Below are 16,972 nucleotides of genomic sequence, written 5' to 3'. Positions count from 1 at the left end.
ATAAAACATTTGCTAGACCAATTCTAGAATACAGCTCACCTGTTTGGAACCCTCACCACATCTCTGACATCAATACAATTGAACGTGTCCAGAAATATTTTACAAGAAGAGTTCTCCATTCCTCTGAAAACAACAAAATACCTTATCCCACCAGACTTGAAATCCTAGGCTTAGAAAACTTGGAACTCCGTCGCCTTCGACAAGACCTAAGTTTAACTCACAGAATCATCTATTGTAATGTCCTTCGTGTCAAAGACTACTTCAGCTTTAATTGCAATAATACAAGGGCAACCAATAGATTTAAACTTAATGTAAACCGCTTTAATCTAGATTGCAGAAAATATGACTTCTGCAACAGAATCATCAGTGCTTGGAATACTTTACCTGACTCTGTGGTCTCTTCCCATAATCCTAAAAGCTTTAACCAAAAACTTTCTACTATTGACCTCACCCCATTCCTAAGAGGACCATAAGGGGCGTGCATAAGCGCACAAACGTGTCTACCGTTCCTGTCCTATTGTTTTTCTTTTCTTCTTCCTATATATGTTTATATGTGTATATACTATATAATCTTTTTGTATGATGTTGTGACAAAATAAATAAAAATAAATAAATAAAATAAATGTAAATTTAGACCTTTTGCAGAAGAAAAAGTTTCCTCTGACTGTGATAGCATGTGCAGAGAATAAATTCAGCTTACCCTGAATTTCTGTCAAAATTTTAAATTCAGAGAAATAAGAAATTTAAACACACATTTAACTTTTTTTATAGGAAGCAAGTGAGTGAGTTTCCTCATCAATCTCTCCATACTGTATTGTCCCATTCTTTACCCTATAACCTGCTAGTTTTCATCACAGACTATTTTAATTCTTTTTAGTTCACCTATTTATAACTTTCTCTTTCCTCATTTCAGTAATTTACCTTCCCAAAAAGATATTCTACCTAATGTGCCTATTTCAATATTTTTGCTTCATTTTTTTTCACATTTCATTTGTTAAAATGACTTTATCTTATTTCTAAGACTGTTGTTTACCTCATAATAAGGGTGGGAGTGTCTGGTTCTTTACCTGATATTTTAGGGTTCAAATTTCGAAAGGGGAAAGGTATGATTTTTCAAATCTAAGGAGCTAAGGAACTATTATAGGTTTCCTAAATGTGTGAATTCAGATTGAAAGTAAATACTAGAATTTCATTGCCGTTGCTCTTTGTATGTCATAATAAGAATATGCATGTGAAAGTAATCCTCGACTTACAACAGTTAGTGACTGCTCAAAGTTACAAAGTTGCACTGAAAAAAGTCACTTATGACTTTTTCAGTTATGACCGTTTCAGCATCCTCACAGTCACATGATCAAAATTCAGATGTTTGGAAATTGATAGTTGTGGTTCCCTGGGATTATGTGATCAGGTTTTGTGACCTTCTCACAAGCAAAGTCAGTGGGGAAGCCAGATTCACTTAACAAACCGGTTATTAACTGAACAACTGCAATGATTCACTTAACAACCGTGGCATTAAAGGTCGTAAAATGGGACAAAACTCACTTAACAAATGTCTCATTTAACAACTTAAATTTTGAGCTCAATTGTGGTCGTAAGTTGAGGATTACCCATATAGCTCCAGTGGGAGGGGGAATCTAGAAACAGGAAATGTTACATAAAATGATTTTATTTTCAGTAACATTCTGTCTTCATTTTTTTAAAATTATCACTTTTCCTTTGCCTTCATTCAAACAGATATTCAGTCTATGCAAGGTTTTTGGTGGTACTGGAGATATTGGTTACCTTCTTGTATGAATTTTTTCCCCAAAATTTCCAGACTGGCCCAGATTTCTGGAATGCCCCGGTGTTTTGCCATACAAGTCCATACCATAGCTGAACCTGTTTAACTTCTGAGATCAGTCAGATGGAGGGATGCCACCAACTGTGGAAGCAAAGGAGGAGAGAAATTCATAGAAAAGATTCTTCTAGATCTCTTTCATTTTCCAAACCTTCTTAAATAAATGTGCTTGCGTATCCCATTTAGATGAAGAAGAAAAGTAAAAAAGCATCTGAATATATTTAAAGGCATTTCTTCACTCAGAACCAGAGGTGGGTTTCAGCAGGTTCTGACCAGTTCTGGAGGTAGCGGAAATTTTGAGTAGTTCGGAGAACCGGTAGTAAAAATTCTGACTGGCCCCTCTCCCATCTATTCTCTGCCTCCCAAGTCCCAGCTGATCAGGAGGAAATGGGGATTTTGCAGTAATCTTCCCTTGGATTGGGAAGGGAATGGAGATTTTACAGTGTCCTTCCCCTGCCACGCCCACCAAGCCACACCCACAGAACCGATAGTAAAAAAATTGGAAACCCACCACTGTCAGAACAATGACAGCTAGTGTGATACTATGGTTAAAAGGGTTGGGTAAAAATCAGGGAGACCAAATTGTAAAAGCCGGGGTGATTTAGTGGCAGTTAAGTATCTCTCCACCAAACCTTTTCACAGTTGTTCAAAAGATCGGACAGAGTGATGACAGAATGATGGAAAGAAATCATCCTCATGCTTTTTTTTCCTCTGAAAGAAAAGGAAAATAATAGGAAAAATAAGTAATGATGCTTTCACTTTAGCACCTAATCAGTTATTCGATATCTGGCATCATCCAGATGTACTGAGACTATTTCTCCCAGAGTTTTTCAGCTGACACAGGCATCAGTTTTGGAAGTGATAATCCTGGCTCTTTAGATTGTGGAAGACTGCCCTAATCTGAGGCTTTGGGGGTTTTCTTCTCACTTTGGCTCTTTCATATAAGGAGAAAGAAACTTGATGTTGCATAGCTGCAGAGATTTAGAATGCCAGCCTATGCAAGATTTAAATAACAATTGTATAACAGGGCTTTATTTAGGGAATACCACATTCATTGTACATGGCAGGGGAAAGTATAACAGGTTTGCTAATATAATCCTGTTTTGGTTTTGACAGCCTTTAGAATTTTGTTTTTCTAAGTCTATGGTAACTAAGAATATTTTTCCTATTCACAGAGCAAGCTTTACATGGAAGGATTTAGAAGCCTAAAAGAAGGAGAACCAGTGGAATTTACTTTTAAGAAATCTTCCAAAGGCCTTGAATCAATACGGGTAACAGGTCCAGGTGGGAGTCCCTGTTTAGGAAGTGAGAGACGACCCAAAGGAAAAACAGTACAGAAAAGAAAGCCAAAGGGAGATAGGTAATGGAGTTACTAACTTTTTCTATATATGCACCTTTTCTGAACGTTTTTATTTGTATTTCTTAATTATTTGTGAATAAACAAATGTGTGTATCAGACCCAGTTGATAGTATTGTCAATCTAGATATGTGAATTTCTTTGATTTGGAATTTACGTACTTCTGAGTTTTGATTCATCCCAGTGATGCAAGTTTTACTTGCTTTAGGTGAGCTAAATGAATTTTTCAGAGGTTCAGAAGCATACTCTGCATGATTATGATTTGCCCAGTGTCAGAGTTAAGTCCTTACAATGCAGATGATATTTGAGTACTGTATGTGTTTATAAAATTTGGATGCTGCCCTTAAAAGTCAGTTTTCCCATGGTGGCTGTGTGCATGTATAATATGTCTCATAGCTTCTTTAAATGTTTGCAGAAAACAGGTTGTACACTCAGAAAAAAAAGAGATCAGAATATCATGTGAGGGAGGGAGGGGGAGAGAGAGAATATGTTTATATATAGTGTGGGTATCTGAACGTTTAATTGAAATTTGGTAATGATTTGTACTCTGTATTTGTGGTTCTCTAGTAATATCATAGGGACTTACATGATGCTACAGTGCTTTAGATACCGGAAGACCACAACCTGCATATTATGACAAATATGTAGTCACTGATCTTTATGCTTTCTTGTTTCAATTTAAAATTGTCTTTTAATGTTACACAATAGGGTAATAACAAATCTCGTGAGTGAAAGTTAGGAGCAGAGCTCTTCTGCCCTGGGTTTGCAGGAATGAAGGAGGCTTATAGAGAAGGCTAAAAATTAGAAAATGTTGAAGACAGACTGAACTGCAAATGTAGAAACACAATGGCATTATAAATTAAAATAAAAAGAGCCAGCAGTGGTACTAGACTTATTTGCTTGAGATCTCATGCAGATATTTGCTAAACCCTTTTATGATTTTCTACACCACTTTCCTTTACAACACAATAACAATATGATCTCTTGCAATAAGTGACTGTTTCTATAATCTAAGACCAAAAAACATTTTGGTTTAAAGAAAGAATAATTTCCAAGCTTTCTATCATGCAAAAAACACGACTGCAGTTAAATTTTAAACACTTTTAAAATTTTTATTTATTTTCAGATTTATGAACTGCCCATCTCTCTCAAAGAGGGACACTTAAATACTTAGTTCCAATCATTACACTTTTACACATTTGTTCTTGAGCTCTAGAGCCTAATCCTGTGTTTAGCCAAAAATTATACAGCTACAGTATTCAGAATTCAGGGGCCTCCTGAGTCAATGTGTGATCAGATATGTCTTTCTCCACTGAATAAAAGAAAATCTGTTTTGAATTATTATGCTTTACCCTGAACTTGGGCCAATCCAGCAAACATTTCTAATGCATATTCAAAAATGCAAAAGTTTCTTTTATTTTTCTCAAAGCCAATTGATGCAGTGATTGGTTGGTTGGAATAGGTTAGAAGAGATTCACTTTTAGGTCCACCATCAGCCATGGAACCTCTTTGGATAATTTTCAGCCAGTGAATCTCACCAGCCTGTCCTACTTTGAAAAGATCCCCAAGTGGGATATAAATTTAACAGGCAAAATAAATACATTTGCTGCTGAGCATATTTGCTTCCCATTTTTCCATGCATCTATCCACTTCTCTTTTTATCCTGGTGGTCCAGAACTGTTTGCTGTGCTCCCTGGCACCACTGAAAATGTGTATCACAAAACAGAATTAATGTCCATTGAAATAGCACCTGAACTTTAGATGAGAAGGGATTATGAATACTGTATTAGATTTCTGCCCGGATGGGATATGTGAAATTTTAGGAAAGCATTATAACTAGTAGAGATGCTTAATGTATATGAATTCATCAATGCCACCCATATACTACTAAAATGTTCATTGTCATGACATTTAACTCAGTAAAATGGTGCATCATATAGCAACAAAACTGTTGCTTTTGAACCAAAGTATATTGTGAGTTAATTTATAGAATGTGTCCAAAATCTGGGTCTCGACTTCCAAGGGAATGAAATTTGAGGACATTGTGGGTTGCTTCAGTGCTACTGGTCTGCTGCTGCGCTACTGGGTTCCTTCTTTCACCATTTTAACATTCCATGACATTTTCTCAGCCAGTGTCACAATCTTTACTTCCTCCCTCCACCCAGCAGCAGCCACTTACGGTACTTTCTTGCTGGAAAGGGAAGGATGCTCCCTGCCAGATTCCCATAAGGCAACGCGGTGGGGAAGCCGGAAGGAAATCAGATGTTGCTCCTGCTTCCCTTTCCTTTTTGCCTGCCATTGGTCATTCTAGTCTATTCTATTTAGGTAAAGAAATATCTCTGAAACAATGACCCAACAGGGCAGGGTTGTCTAGTTCCATATTGTTGCTACAATCACAGCAGGGATATATTCTTACAATCACCAGGAATCTAATTTGACACGAGGAAAAACTTTCCTGGATAAAGTGATTGGGAACACTCCATCCATTGAAATTGTGACTGTATACAATCTTGCCAGTGTGAGGCACAAAAACCCAGGCAAACTGAGGGCATGTAGGGCTTAACCTGTAAAGCCATTATAATACAAGAGTCAGAACAAAATATCTTCAGAATATAGGCTTGAATTTAAAATAGCTGTCTTAAATTTTGCAGCTTAAATCAAGGATCTTAAACTCATTTAAGCCCAGGAAGTGTATAAATTATAAAATTGTGTTTTGTGTTTAAGAGTGGAGTGGGGAGAGAGTTTTTAAACTTTGTGAAGGAATATAGAAGTGGAAAATCATGAATAAAACTGGGTGTGAATGAAGGTTTCAGACACATGGTGTCCAAAGTTTTATATCCATGGTTGCTGGATTTATGTTTTGATGATTTGTTTCTCTCCTCCCCCCCACCCGCCTTTGTAATTTCGTCCCCTTCTATATTTGGTTTGCATGTGACTTTTTGTAAAAGGATTTCTCAAATTGGGAAAGAATTTAGGAAAGTTAAAATAGTCAGCTGTACTAGAAGGTGAGATTTTTTTACAAGCTTCTAATTTTGTTAAGCTTGCCTGCTCATTGTAGAGCGAAAGGATGTTAGAAAAAGTGGGCTGGGAGGAAGAAGAGTTTTTTCCATTCAGCGTTATTCCTACTTTACCTCTGGAGTAGTGGTAGATTTCAATTTTTTTTACTACCGGTTCTGTGGGCGTGGCAGGGGAAGGACACTGTAAAATCTCCATTCCCTCCCAACTCCTGAGCAAAGTTATTGCAAAATCCCCATTTCCTCCTGATCAGCTGGGACTTGGGAGGCAGAGAATAGATGGGGGCGGGGCCAGTCAGAATTTTTACTACCGATTCTCCGAACTACTCAAAATTTCTGCTACCGGTTCTCCAGAACTGGTCAGAACCTTCTGAAACCCACCTCTGCTCAGGAGCCTCTTTTCACACTCTGTTTCTGTTGGTCATCTTTGAGGTGAATCAAAGTACTTTGCAGAGGATCAATGCATAATTCCTGGTTTATTGGTGGGAGTTATGTGTTTTCTCTTACCTGACCCCTAAAAAGAAAAGACAATTTTGTCAATGCAAAAGATGAGAAATGAGTAAATTGAACCTATCAGTTTATTCTCATTTAGTACCTTCTCCTATTAGGAGCAGCTACACACACCATATTGTATTGTTGGGGTTTTTTAGTTTGAATTTATCTGCAAACTTGTAATCCTAGTTTATTTTCTCCTCACATGCCAGAATAAAAATCTCTAGTTTATAACTTTGACTTTTTATAGACTGAGTTTCTGGTATGCATATGGCGTTGAATAAGCCATCTTTTAAGCAGGCTGAGGAGCAATTATTATGTATCATTATTATAGAGAAATTAATGATACATATTAGTGCATGTACTTATTGACCGTAAATCAGTATTCTTGGTAAATAAGATTTTTAATTTTAATTTTAACAGTTCTGCAAAGGTGATTTTGACACTTAAAATTGCCACTCAAATGATGGATGATTTATGGTTTAGAGGTAATATTTTATAGATTGCATTAATACAAAAACATGGACCTTGGAATGTATAGTTATTAAACTTCACATTTACATTACACTTAATTATGCAAATGTAAACAATATTAATAATATTGACAGTGATAAGATTATCCTCACCAACAATCCCTCTTTGACGGAGATAGGCAGTTTAAAAATTAGATGATAGAGAAAGAAAGATAGATAGATAGACAGACAGACAGACAGACAGATAGATAGAATGATGATAGGTAATGATGATTATTGATAATAATGACAGAGAGGGGGAGAAAGAGAGATGGAAGATACAAAAAGGAAAACAAGGAAAGAAAGGAAATCAACAATACCACATTGATTTACAATTTCAAAAAGATTGTCCCTGAGAAAAAGACAATATGAAATAATTACCTTCAGGAACAGATAAAATTGAGCAGATTTCTTAAACAACAACAAAAAGCCATAACCCAGTCTTCTGAGAATAAAATCCTGATTATGAACATCTTCCTTTAAAAATAATTTAATTAGTAAACAGTGCCTTATATTTGGTCTCCATTAATTTGTATTTTTAAATTTGTTTTGGTTCTCAGTGAATCAAATACTATACTTATGAAAAAGGTATTTAAATTGAGTTATTTTTAAAAAGGAATCATTTATGTAACTTAGAATCCACTAGATCTGGCTTTAGCTTTGGCTCTTTTTAAAGCCAGTTAATTTCCTTCAAGTTGAGAGAGTCTGGAAAACTCTTATGCTTTCATTTCCTTGCTGTCAATTAATGCCCAAGCTGCTTTACTTTCTAGTGTGATGAATTGCTGCTTAATTGATATGAGAGGGTTAAATTGCTTTGTGCATTGAACGCTTGATTTCATTCTGAAGGAACTTATCTTTTCCTCTTGGTATTAAGAGTTTAAGGAAAGGCATTTTATTAGCATGCACATCAGATAGGGCACCACCATTCATCTCCCCTTAGCAGCTGCAAAATGCATATTAATATCGATAATTCTGTATTTGGAATTTTTATTTTTCTGCTTGCATGTACGGTAAAACAGGCCTCACTCTAGAATCCGAGGGAGTAAGAAGGGAATTTTTCATTGGGTACAAGGAGTCTTTGGAAGACTGCAAGTTGTATCTTTAGCTGTATTTCCTCCTTTGGAGGAAAGAATAGTAGAATAAAACAATCATGATTTTGGGAAGCAGATCCCCAATTTCTGCATAATTAATCATTCCTCATGTCTGCAACTTAAGGATCATTAAGGGCTGCCTGGATATTGCCAAGCCCCACCCCCAATTCAGCAATAGAGCTCAGTGGGTGGCCTCGATGGCAGTTCCCTATTTATCAAGCTGCTGACTTACTTCAAAATGTTACACTCACACCACACTCCCTTCAGCTCCATAGGAGACAAACATAAGAGCAAATGTATTATTGCTACACTTTAAAGTCACTGTTAAATTTTTAGATGGTCTGTGGGTCAATAAATTGGCTTTTTTAAAAAAAAAATCTGGAAGTCTTTATCACTTTTTCTGAGTCATTTTGGAATTGTGTTTACTGTGCTAGCCTGTTTTGAAAAGATGCTTATTTTTATGTCCATAACCCTTAGGAAAGAGGGTGAATATTATTAAAAGGTTTTCCTATTCTTGGCAAGTTAGATCGGGCTTCTACATAAATCCTGTTGGATCGTTGCACATTTCTTTAAAAGAAACTAATGTTTGGAAATTTACAGCATGGAAGTCATCTGATTTATAGCTGAATACTTTAACATTATCAATCAATAGAATTTATAGAATTTATTGGCCAAGTGTGATTGGACACACAAGGAATTTGTCTTGGTGCATATGCTCTCAGTGTACATAAAAGAAAAGATACGTTCATCAAGGTACAACATTTACAACACAATTGATGATCAATATATCAATATAAATCATAAGGATTGCCAGCAACAAGTTATAGTCATACAGTCATAAGTGGAAAGAGATTGGTGATGGGGAAGCAATTGGTGATTAATTGGGGAAGAAAACTAATATATTGTACTCTGGAAATAGTTTTAAAGATACATTTATGTACATACATGTGACCACTGTATCCTTCTAACGGTGCTAACCACTCAGAGAAACTAATGAGAATTGAAACCAGTGAATCGTTTTAAAAATTAAAAAGTAGCTTACAAAGTAACTTAAATAATACAGACTAATGTTTCAAATTTTCTCCAACTTCTGTTCCTCTCCAAAGGAGTTAATTTGATAATTTTTAATGAACAAATTATAATACTGTGCAAGTCACTTTAAGCACATTTAAAACTATGAATGGTTCAGCACATTTCTGTAAATATAATGGGTTTGTTCTATCTTAAGACTTGTTTGGTCAGATTTTTGAATTTGCTGTTTAGTAGCTTCTATTGTAGAAGAGAAATCTTTCAGGCATGAATTGGTAGTCCAGATATTCTGCAGCCTGTCTCTTCTAACCTCTGACCTCTGTTCCTACAAGGTCAACATCTTAGGGCAGGAGATTAAGATAGTTTCAAGACTGGAATATAGCCGCAGAGGAGGGGAAAAAAGGCACATTTTGGTTGGAAATAGTCTCCAACCAAATTTTTAATAAATAATTTCAGACTTAATAAGCTAATTGTGATGCATTTTTCAAAGATTTCTATACAAAATGAGATAGATGGAAGTAATTTTGCTTCATTTTAGATAGTTTATTAGCAGCATCATAAAGAGGATTTTCTCTGTGTGTGAGTGAGTGAGTGAGTGAGTGAGTGTGTGTGTGTGTGTGTGTGTGAAGTGAAGTGAAGTGAAGCGATGGGCAATATAGTTAGGAATCTGGTCTTGCAACTTGTTACCTAATTATTTCCCCTGTCATTAGCTGTAGCACTAACACTAGTCTCTACAATTTCCAGGGGTTCTCAAGATCGTGGCTGTAATTGCTTAAATGTCTAATAATTAAACTCAGGGTTTCTTAAGTTGCTGCCATACAGATGCTTTCTGTGTAATGCTGGTGTTTATAAGAAAAAATTTTCATGAACAAGTTGGGGAAAAACAATACCTGTTTTTCTGTAGAAATTTAAAAGTTAAAAATAATTGTTCACCCAGCAGCATAATTGTGTTTGAGACGTTTTCAGCAATTGTGTGTGTATGAATGCACATCAGCACATGAGTCCATTTCAGAAGAAGTTGTAAAAATCAGATGCAAAAAATCAAGCTCCTTTTTAGATACCTTAAACGTGAATAAAATATATTCCAGTTTTGCATAACTAAATAGGCAAATTATATGCAAAAATGTATCTTTTTTTTCTATCTTGGAATTTGAGTGACATCATTATAGTGTACAGTGGCTTGCCTGCTGAAATGTTTGTAAATTATTTTAAGTTACATAAATTAAAGCTGATCTCTTATGCACATTAAATATCTCTGTCATAATCTTGCTAAATAGACTTTAGGAAGCTGCTGTTTCCCTACAGACTTCCTGTTTCCGTCTGATTTGCAATATAGTGTGATGAAGACAGTTGAAAGCCTTTCAAGAGAATTACAAGGATTAATGCAATAAGATACATAAAGTGGTCTGAATTCTTGGAATGTTCCTTACATTTCCTCTTTTGCTGTAAGTAAAAATATTTGTGTTAGTCCCACCATGTGGTGAAAAGCCAATTAAACAGAGCTGAATTACATGGTAGAATGGGATAAGTCAGGTCTCATGGAATAAATACATTTTATAAATAACTGTAAACAACGACCTTTTTAAAATTGCTAATTAAATCAACCTTCAGTTTTTGTACACACCTTTCCTGAACTAATAGACATTATAGTAATTGGTTGCTGTAACAACAAATGTCTTTGTGGGTTTGAAAGTGGTCATAAGCATTCATAATCTGATAAAAACGTAAACTGCAGAGCTTCCATTGTTAAAAGGAATGAAAAAGAAGCACCAGAGGATTATGAAGAAATACAGATTTATATCATAGAACCTAATGCCAATATCCACCCCTGGAGTCTAGAAAAAAGTTTGCAGTGATCTCGTGGGTGTAATAAATCACTGAGTGATTTCCAGTATAATTAGGTTATATTTTTAAAGTAGACACACCCCTTCCTGTTAATAATAATAATAATAACAACAACAACAACAACAATTCTTCTTCTTCTGAAAAAGTCTCTTAAAAGTTGCTATTCATAAATAGGTCATGGGTTTAGTTTAAAAGAAGCGCAGAATTTAATATGTTTGTGTTATATTTTGATTTAACTTTAAATCAAGGTATTTTTTAAAATAAATCATTACAATAATTAAAGTATTGATTTTCCTAACAAACTTTCCACTGTATGGTTCTCGTTAGTTTATCCTAAACCTTTTTTTCAAGATATCTTTAAAAAAGCTGGTTCAGTCAAGTTATCAAAATGAGGTTATACATTCTTCAAATATTTGAGTATTTTTTTCAACAATCTGGGGTGGTGACTTGGTTTTGTTATGAGAGATGTATGGAAAGTAAGAGAATAGCTAGATTTTACTGTTTCGATTTTGTGTAATGTTGATATCTTTCCATTGAGGTTTATAAAAGGTTAAACTCTTGAAAATAGTTTCAGAAATCTTTATAAGCTTTATAGGCTTAAACTAAAACCTGAGCATTACAAAAATGGATATTTGAAGAGTATTTATGAAATTGCAGAAGAACAGCTTAAATCTCTTTTCTTACAATATATACTATAAATCTCAGTTTTTGATCCCACCAATACATTTTAACTGCGTACTATTTCCAAAATGTCAATTTGCCTTTCTTATGCCACTTACTTGGGCATTTTAATTTAGGAAAAGGGGCAAGCAAAACCATTTTGGTTGATTTTAGTGAACCAGCACCTTTTTTGGTTGATTTTGGTGATACAGCTCTTTTCCTAGTATAACTTAAAAACACAGGGAAGCATGATTTGTTACTGAAGGATTCATTTTTGAAAAATGATTTTTTACAATAATATACATTTCCAAGCTAAATATAGCTGAGGTTTGTGAAAGCAGGGAGTGGTTCTCGCTTCTAATAGAAGCATATTGTGAAGATCTATAGAAAAAAATCTTAATAAGCCATTCTGAATCAAGAGTTTAAAGAAATTCTCTCTTTACTCATGTGCCTAACAGTACCTCCCATAAAAACTGGCATAGAAGAGTATTTTTTGAAACTGAAATAATTACAAAAAGGGTGGGTGACACAGCAGAGAATAAATGAAAACTAGTGATTAAATGTAAAATGTGCTTTTAAAAATATTTATAGTTGATGGCTAGCATGGAATTAGGTTAAATCAGAGTAACATTTTGGGTATGCCCCACTTTATTTTTGTAATAAGTATCAATGAAACTAAAACGTATTTCTGCTGCATGCAAGCATAAAACAAACATATGGAGGGAAATACTGTGATATATGGCATGCTAGTCTTGCACTATTCATTCCACATACAAATATATTTTTCCACCATGACATCTCTGCAACTATCAAAAAAAGCCTACTGAAATAACCACATTTAGAGTTGCAGAACTGGTAATATAAAACTATGTGAAAATAAATACACACACACACACACACACACACACACACACACACACACAAATAAACGGAAAACAGGAGCTTCTTTGAGGTTTTTTCCCCCTCTCTTTCATACAAACTGCTTAAATGTTAATCTACTACCATTTTCATATATTTCACAAAATAATGAGCACATAACAGGGTAAGCGTGATGCTGGGTCAACATTTTTGGATTGACTTCTCAAATTATTATATTACAGAGTTTTGTCTTTTGATATCTTCACAACTGAACCAATTTTAATATTCTTCTGTCTTGAGTTGTGTGTGTATAATTCATTGATCAATAGACAAATAAATTAAAAAGCCGATTGTAAGTCTTTGAAGTCTTTGTTAAAATAAAATCATTTTAAATGCTGATTGGTTTCAGTATGGAGGGCTACTGATCTATTAGAACAACAAAATTTCCCAGAAAATGTAGTATTTGCTACATTTTAAATAAAAAAGATTCTCTTTATTATAAACATTCTAAAATCATAATTTTCAAAATATGATGAAGAGAGAAAAAGATAATAGAAATGGCATATAAGGGTTTCAATTTGGTTTTTAGTATATGCGTATTTATTTATTGCTATTACTTGCTGTCCAGGTTTTGTTGGTTGTGAAAGTCATTTATGAAAAGAAAAGATAATTAAGATCAGGAAACAATTTTCTCAGCAAGATTGAAGACCTAAGCATGGGGAGATGTAGATAAGGCAACTTATAGATTTGTAGGAGATGCTTAAAGGCAGCAGAGCTTGATAAGAGCTTTGTTGTTGTGGTTGAATGTGGCTACAACACAAACGTCTGGTGACCCACAAAATATGTACAGTAGCCTGGAAACACTATAATGTAAATTTTTTGCTTCTTTTGGGAGGAGTGGATGCATATTCTAAATTGTTTCAGTTTAGAATTAAGAGGATGAAGGCAATTGCTAATGGGCCACCGTTGGCAAAATAGATCTTCCTCCCTTTCAGTCTCCCTCTGTTCTCACTGGCCACACTGGGAGTTTGGGACAGGGCAGGGCTGAAGGGAAAAAAGAGGGAGAGTTCTAATCCTTCCTTAGGTGTGAAAGTTGGCTGGGTGACTTTGGGACAGTCTCTCTTAGCCCAACCCAGCTCCCAGGATTGTTGTTGTGCGGAAGATAGGAGGAGTATTAGGCATGTTCATCATTTTGAGTTATTTATAAAAAATAATAAAGGTGGGAGATGTGCATGGTATGTGCTGGGATAGAGTGTATTGGAATTTGAAGATTATAAGATAGTGGTGTTGCTTGCAGGAAATGTTATACTGATTATACTGCAGGTTTAATTGCCTTTTTTAAAATGATGCTTGGTTTTGAGCCATCCAAATAGTGTTTCCTAAAATAAGAGGTCACCGAAGTCTTTTAAGTAAGTAAGTAAGTAAATAAATAATGTTGATAAGTTCTGATATCCTTAAGAAACATCTACAACTATTTACTTAAGTTGCCATATTCAGATCAATAAGGTTTAATAGCCCTTTTAAAAAAAAGCCAGTCATTGATTTACAAATTTGATTACTTTTTCTATTTTTGCTGGAAGTCTTTTTTTTTTTAGTAGGAAAAAAAAAAACCTTTAAAAAGTGGACAGACATCAGTAGCCTTTGGTCTAAAGTAGAAACAAAATTACAGCTATCAACTATAAGCAGGTATTCCAAATAAGAGACTACTAGCCTGGTCTACCACTAAACAGAAAAGAAGGTAGGAAAATATACCGTATTTTTCAGAGTATAAGATGCACTTTTTCCCCCCAAAAAAGAGGGTGAAAATCTGGGTGTATCTTATACTTTGAATGTAGCCCCGCCCAGCTTCTCAAACAGAGGTTTCAGAGGCTGAAAAAAGCACCAGAAAAGAAGCTTCAGAAAAGAAGCCTCCAAACAGAGCTTCAGAGGCTTTTTTTTCTGAAGCTGTTTCAAAGGCTTTCAGAGGCAGAAAACAAAGCAAAGCACAGAGCTCACAATCAAGGAACCTCTTGCTAAAATTCACCTCTGGGAACAGCTGATTGGTGGTATTCCAGGAAGCTGATCCACCTGCCAATCAGCTTTTTTCTTATTTTCCTCCCCAAAAACTAAGGTGCATCTTATACTCCAAAATATACGGTATGCTAAATGAACATTTGTCATTAAAGCTAATAACAAACTCTGGGAGAACAAAATAGGCAGCTTTTTGGAGTCAAGCTTAACCTCTGAAGACAAAATTGAAAACAAGGATAATACTTCATGGAAAGCAGAATTATTAGCGTAAGGAGATAAGATTGTGCCTTATTCAGATCTGCGGGTATTAAAAATGCAAGCGGAAGGTATGTCCATGCAGGAGGTTGCCTTGAATTATTATTTTTTTATAAAGTAGATTGTAAGTTTGCAGAACGAGAGGTCCATGATGAACAGCAGTAGAACTCAATGTTAATAAAAGGGAAGGAATTCAGCCATGTAAAAATGCCACCAATTTCCTGTTACATTCAGCACCCTTCACTGGAGGGATCAGGATTTTGAAACAATGCAATTTCCACAATGCTTTTTCAGTTAGAAAGTACTTCAGTGTCCTTGCAGTATGATGGGCCAAGGACAGAAAGCTTAAAAGTTACTGTGCAGATTCTGATTAGGAAATCATTCCTGCTTTTGCTGGAAGATTCTCATCTCTTTTTTCCCTTACAGAACAACTCTGTTTGCTTTATCAGGAAGGAACTTTCTGCTCACGGGTCTCTTTGACGTAATAGATGGCAGACCTAATAGCTTGAGCCTGGATATATTTATTCACTTATTTATGAAAAATGTAAAAGAAAAAGAAAGGTTTTCAATGCCATCTTTTTATGACCTATTGTTTGAAAATGTTGGCTGGCAGTTGTCAAGGTCAGGGGTTACTGCAAAAACACCAAGAATAATTTTGAAAGTAAAATATCAGTGCATAGATGGTTGGACTAGTTTTCAAAAAACCCCAAAAAAACGTATTTTGTACTATTTCAAGTGTAACTGCTTGCTGGGTCAACTGAAACAGGCGTCGTTGTACAGTTGGGTAACCCACCATCAAACCAGTTAAAAGAAACGGCAGAAGACAGTCTGTCGCCGATGTGAATATTTTTTTTAAAAATTAACATGAATTTCTTGAAAGGGGGGGAGGGGAGAGAGAATGTGAAATGAAATGTTTAAATGGAATGTAGCAATTACAGAGCCAGTTCCTGCTACTAGCTGCCGCAGTAGCACATGGATTCTAAAATGTGGAAAATAAGTACAGATAGAGACAATTGTTGAGCTGTGTCCATTTTATGATCTTTTTGCCACAGTTGTTAAACCAATCACTGCAGTTGTTAAATGAACGTTAAGGGAATTGGGCTTTGCTTGTTGGAAGCTTGTTGGCAAGATTGCCTGACTTCAGTATACTGCAACTGTTGTAAATACATTTCTGTTTCCAAGTGCCCAAAATTTTGATCGAGCGACTGTGGAGATACTGTAATGGTCATAAGTGTGAAAACCAGCCATGATTCATTTTTATCAGTGTTGTTGTAACTTCGGTCACTAAACGAACGGTTGTAAGTCAAGGACTACCTGTAGTGGAGGATGAACAGTATACATGACACAAGTAGGATCTATGGCTTTTTACTTCTTGTCCCTTTTCATCTTGGTTTTCTTCCTTTTTAAATTAAAATCTCCCTTCTATTATATTGATTATAATTGGGAAAAGATAACAATGCCCATGGACTGGTATAGATTTTTCCCCCCTTAATAAGGGCAGGATAAAATTTAATTAATAAATAACTGTATACAGCTGTATTTCTAACAGAAGACTCTTCTTGTGGACCAAAGAAATGCACAACATTATTTAAAGTTTTGTTCTTCCACATTTTCCAGAAAAGTTGTTTGTTTTTGATAGCAGTAAGTAAAAACAGAAGCAGTATTTTGGTAGAACTGTTTTGCATTTTGTATAGCACTTTCTACTGAGCATTTGATAGCTTTCAAATTTGCAAATATTTGTTTCCTTGTATCTGCTGAAACATGCTTTTGATCACAGTAGTTTCTATTAAGTCCAGTGGAAATATCTAAAGAGAGAATCTTTTTGTTTGAAGGAGAATGATGAGACAGTCATCCATTGTTTAAGCTATCCATAGTATCTATCCATAGGGCAACAAGGATATTTGTCTGTGTTGTGTGTGTGTGTGTGTGTGTGTGTGTGTGTTTGTGTGTGTGTTCATTTGTTCCTTCATTCATTATGACCTATGGACCTGTGTGTGTTGAATATATTCCTG

General features: G+C 35.2%; 1 protein-coding gene across 3 annotated transcripts in view; it reads left to right on the top strand.

Annotated features, from left to right (window-relative positions):
* Positions 1-16,972, top strand: part of LIN28B (lin-28 homolog B) — an 80,814-nt gene that overhangs the window by 48,568 nt on the left and 15,274 nt on the right. For all 3 annotated transcript variants that reach the window (XM_058174665.1, XM_058174647.1, XM_058174656.1), the window contains exon 3: positions 3,013-3,197. In XM_058174665.1, the coding sequence (XP_058030648.1) occupies positions 3,013-3,197 (185 nt within the window). The remainder of the gene's footprint in view (positions 1-3,012; positions 3,198-16,972) is intronic.

This window comes from Ahaetulla prasina, chromosome 1 (assembly GCF_028640845.1).
Source record: "Ahaetulla prasina isolate Xishuangbanna chromosome 1, ASM2864084v1, whole genome shotgun sequence".
In the NCBI taxonomy this organism is placed as follows: domain Eukaryota; kingdom Metazoa; phylum Chordata; class Lepidosauria; order Squamata; family Colubridae; genus Ahaetulla; species Ahaetulla prasina.
Note: the sequence above shows the minus strand (reverse complement) of the source record. Positions and strands in the feature narration are given on the sequence as shown.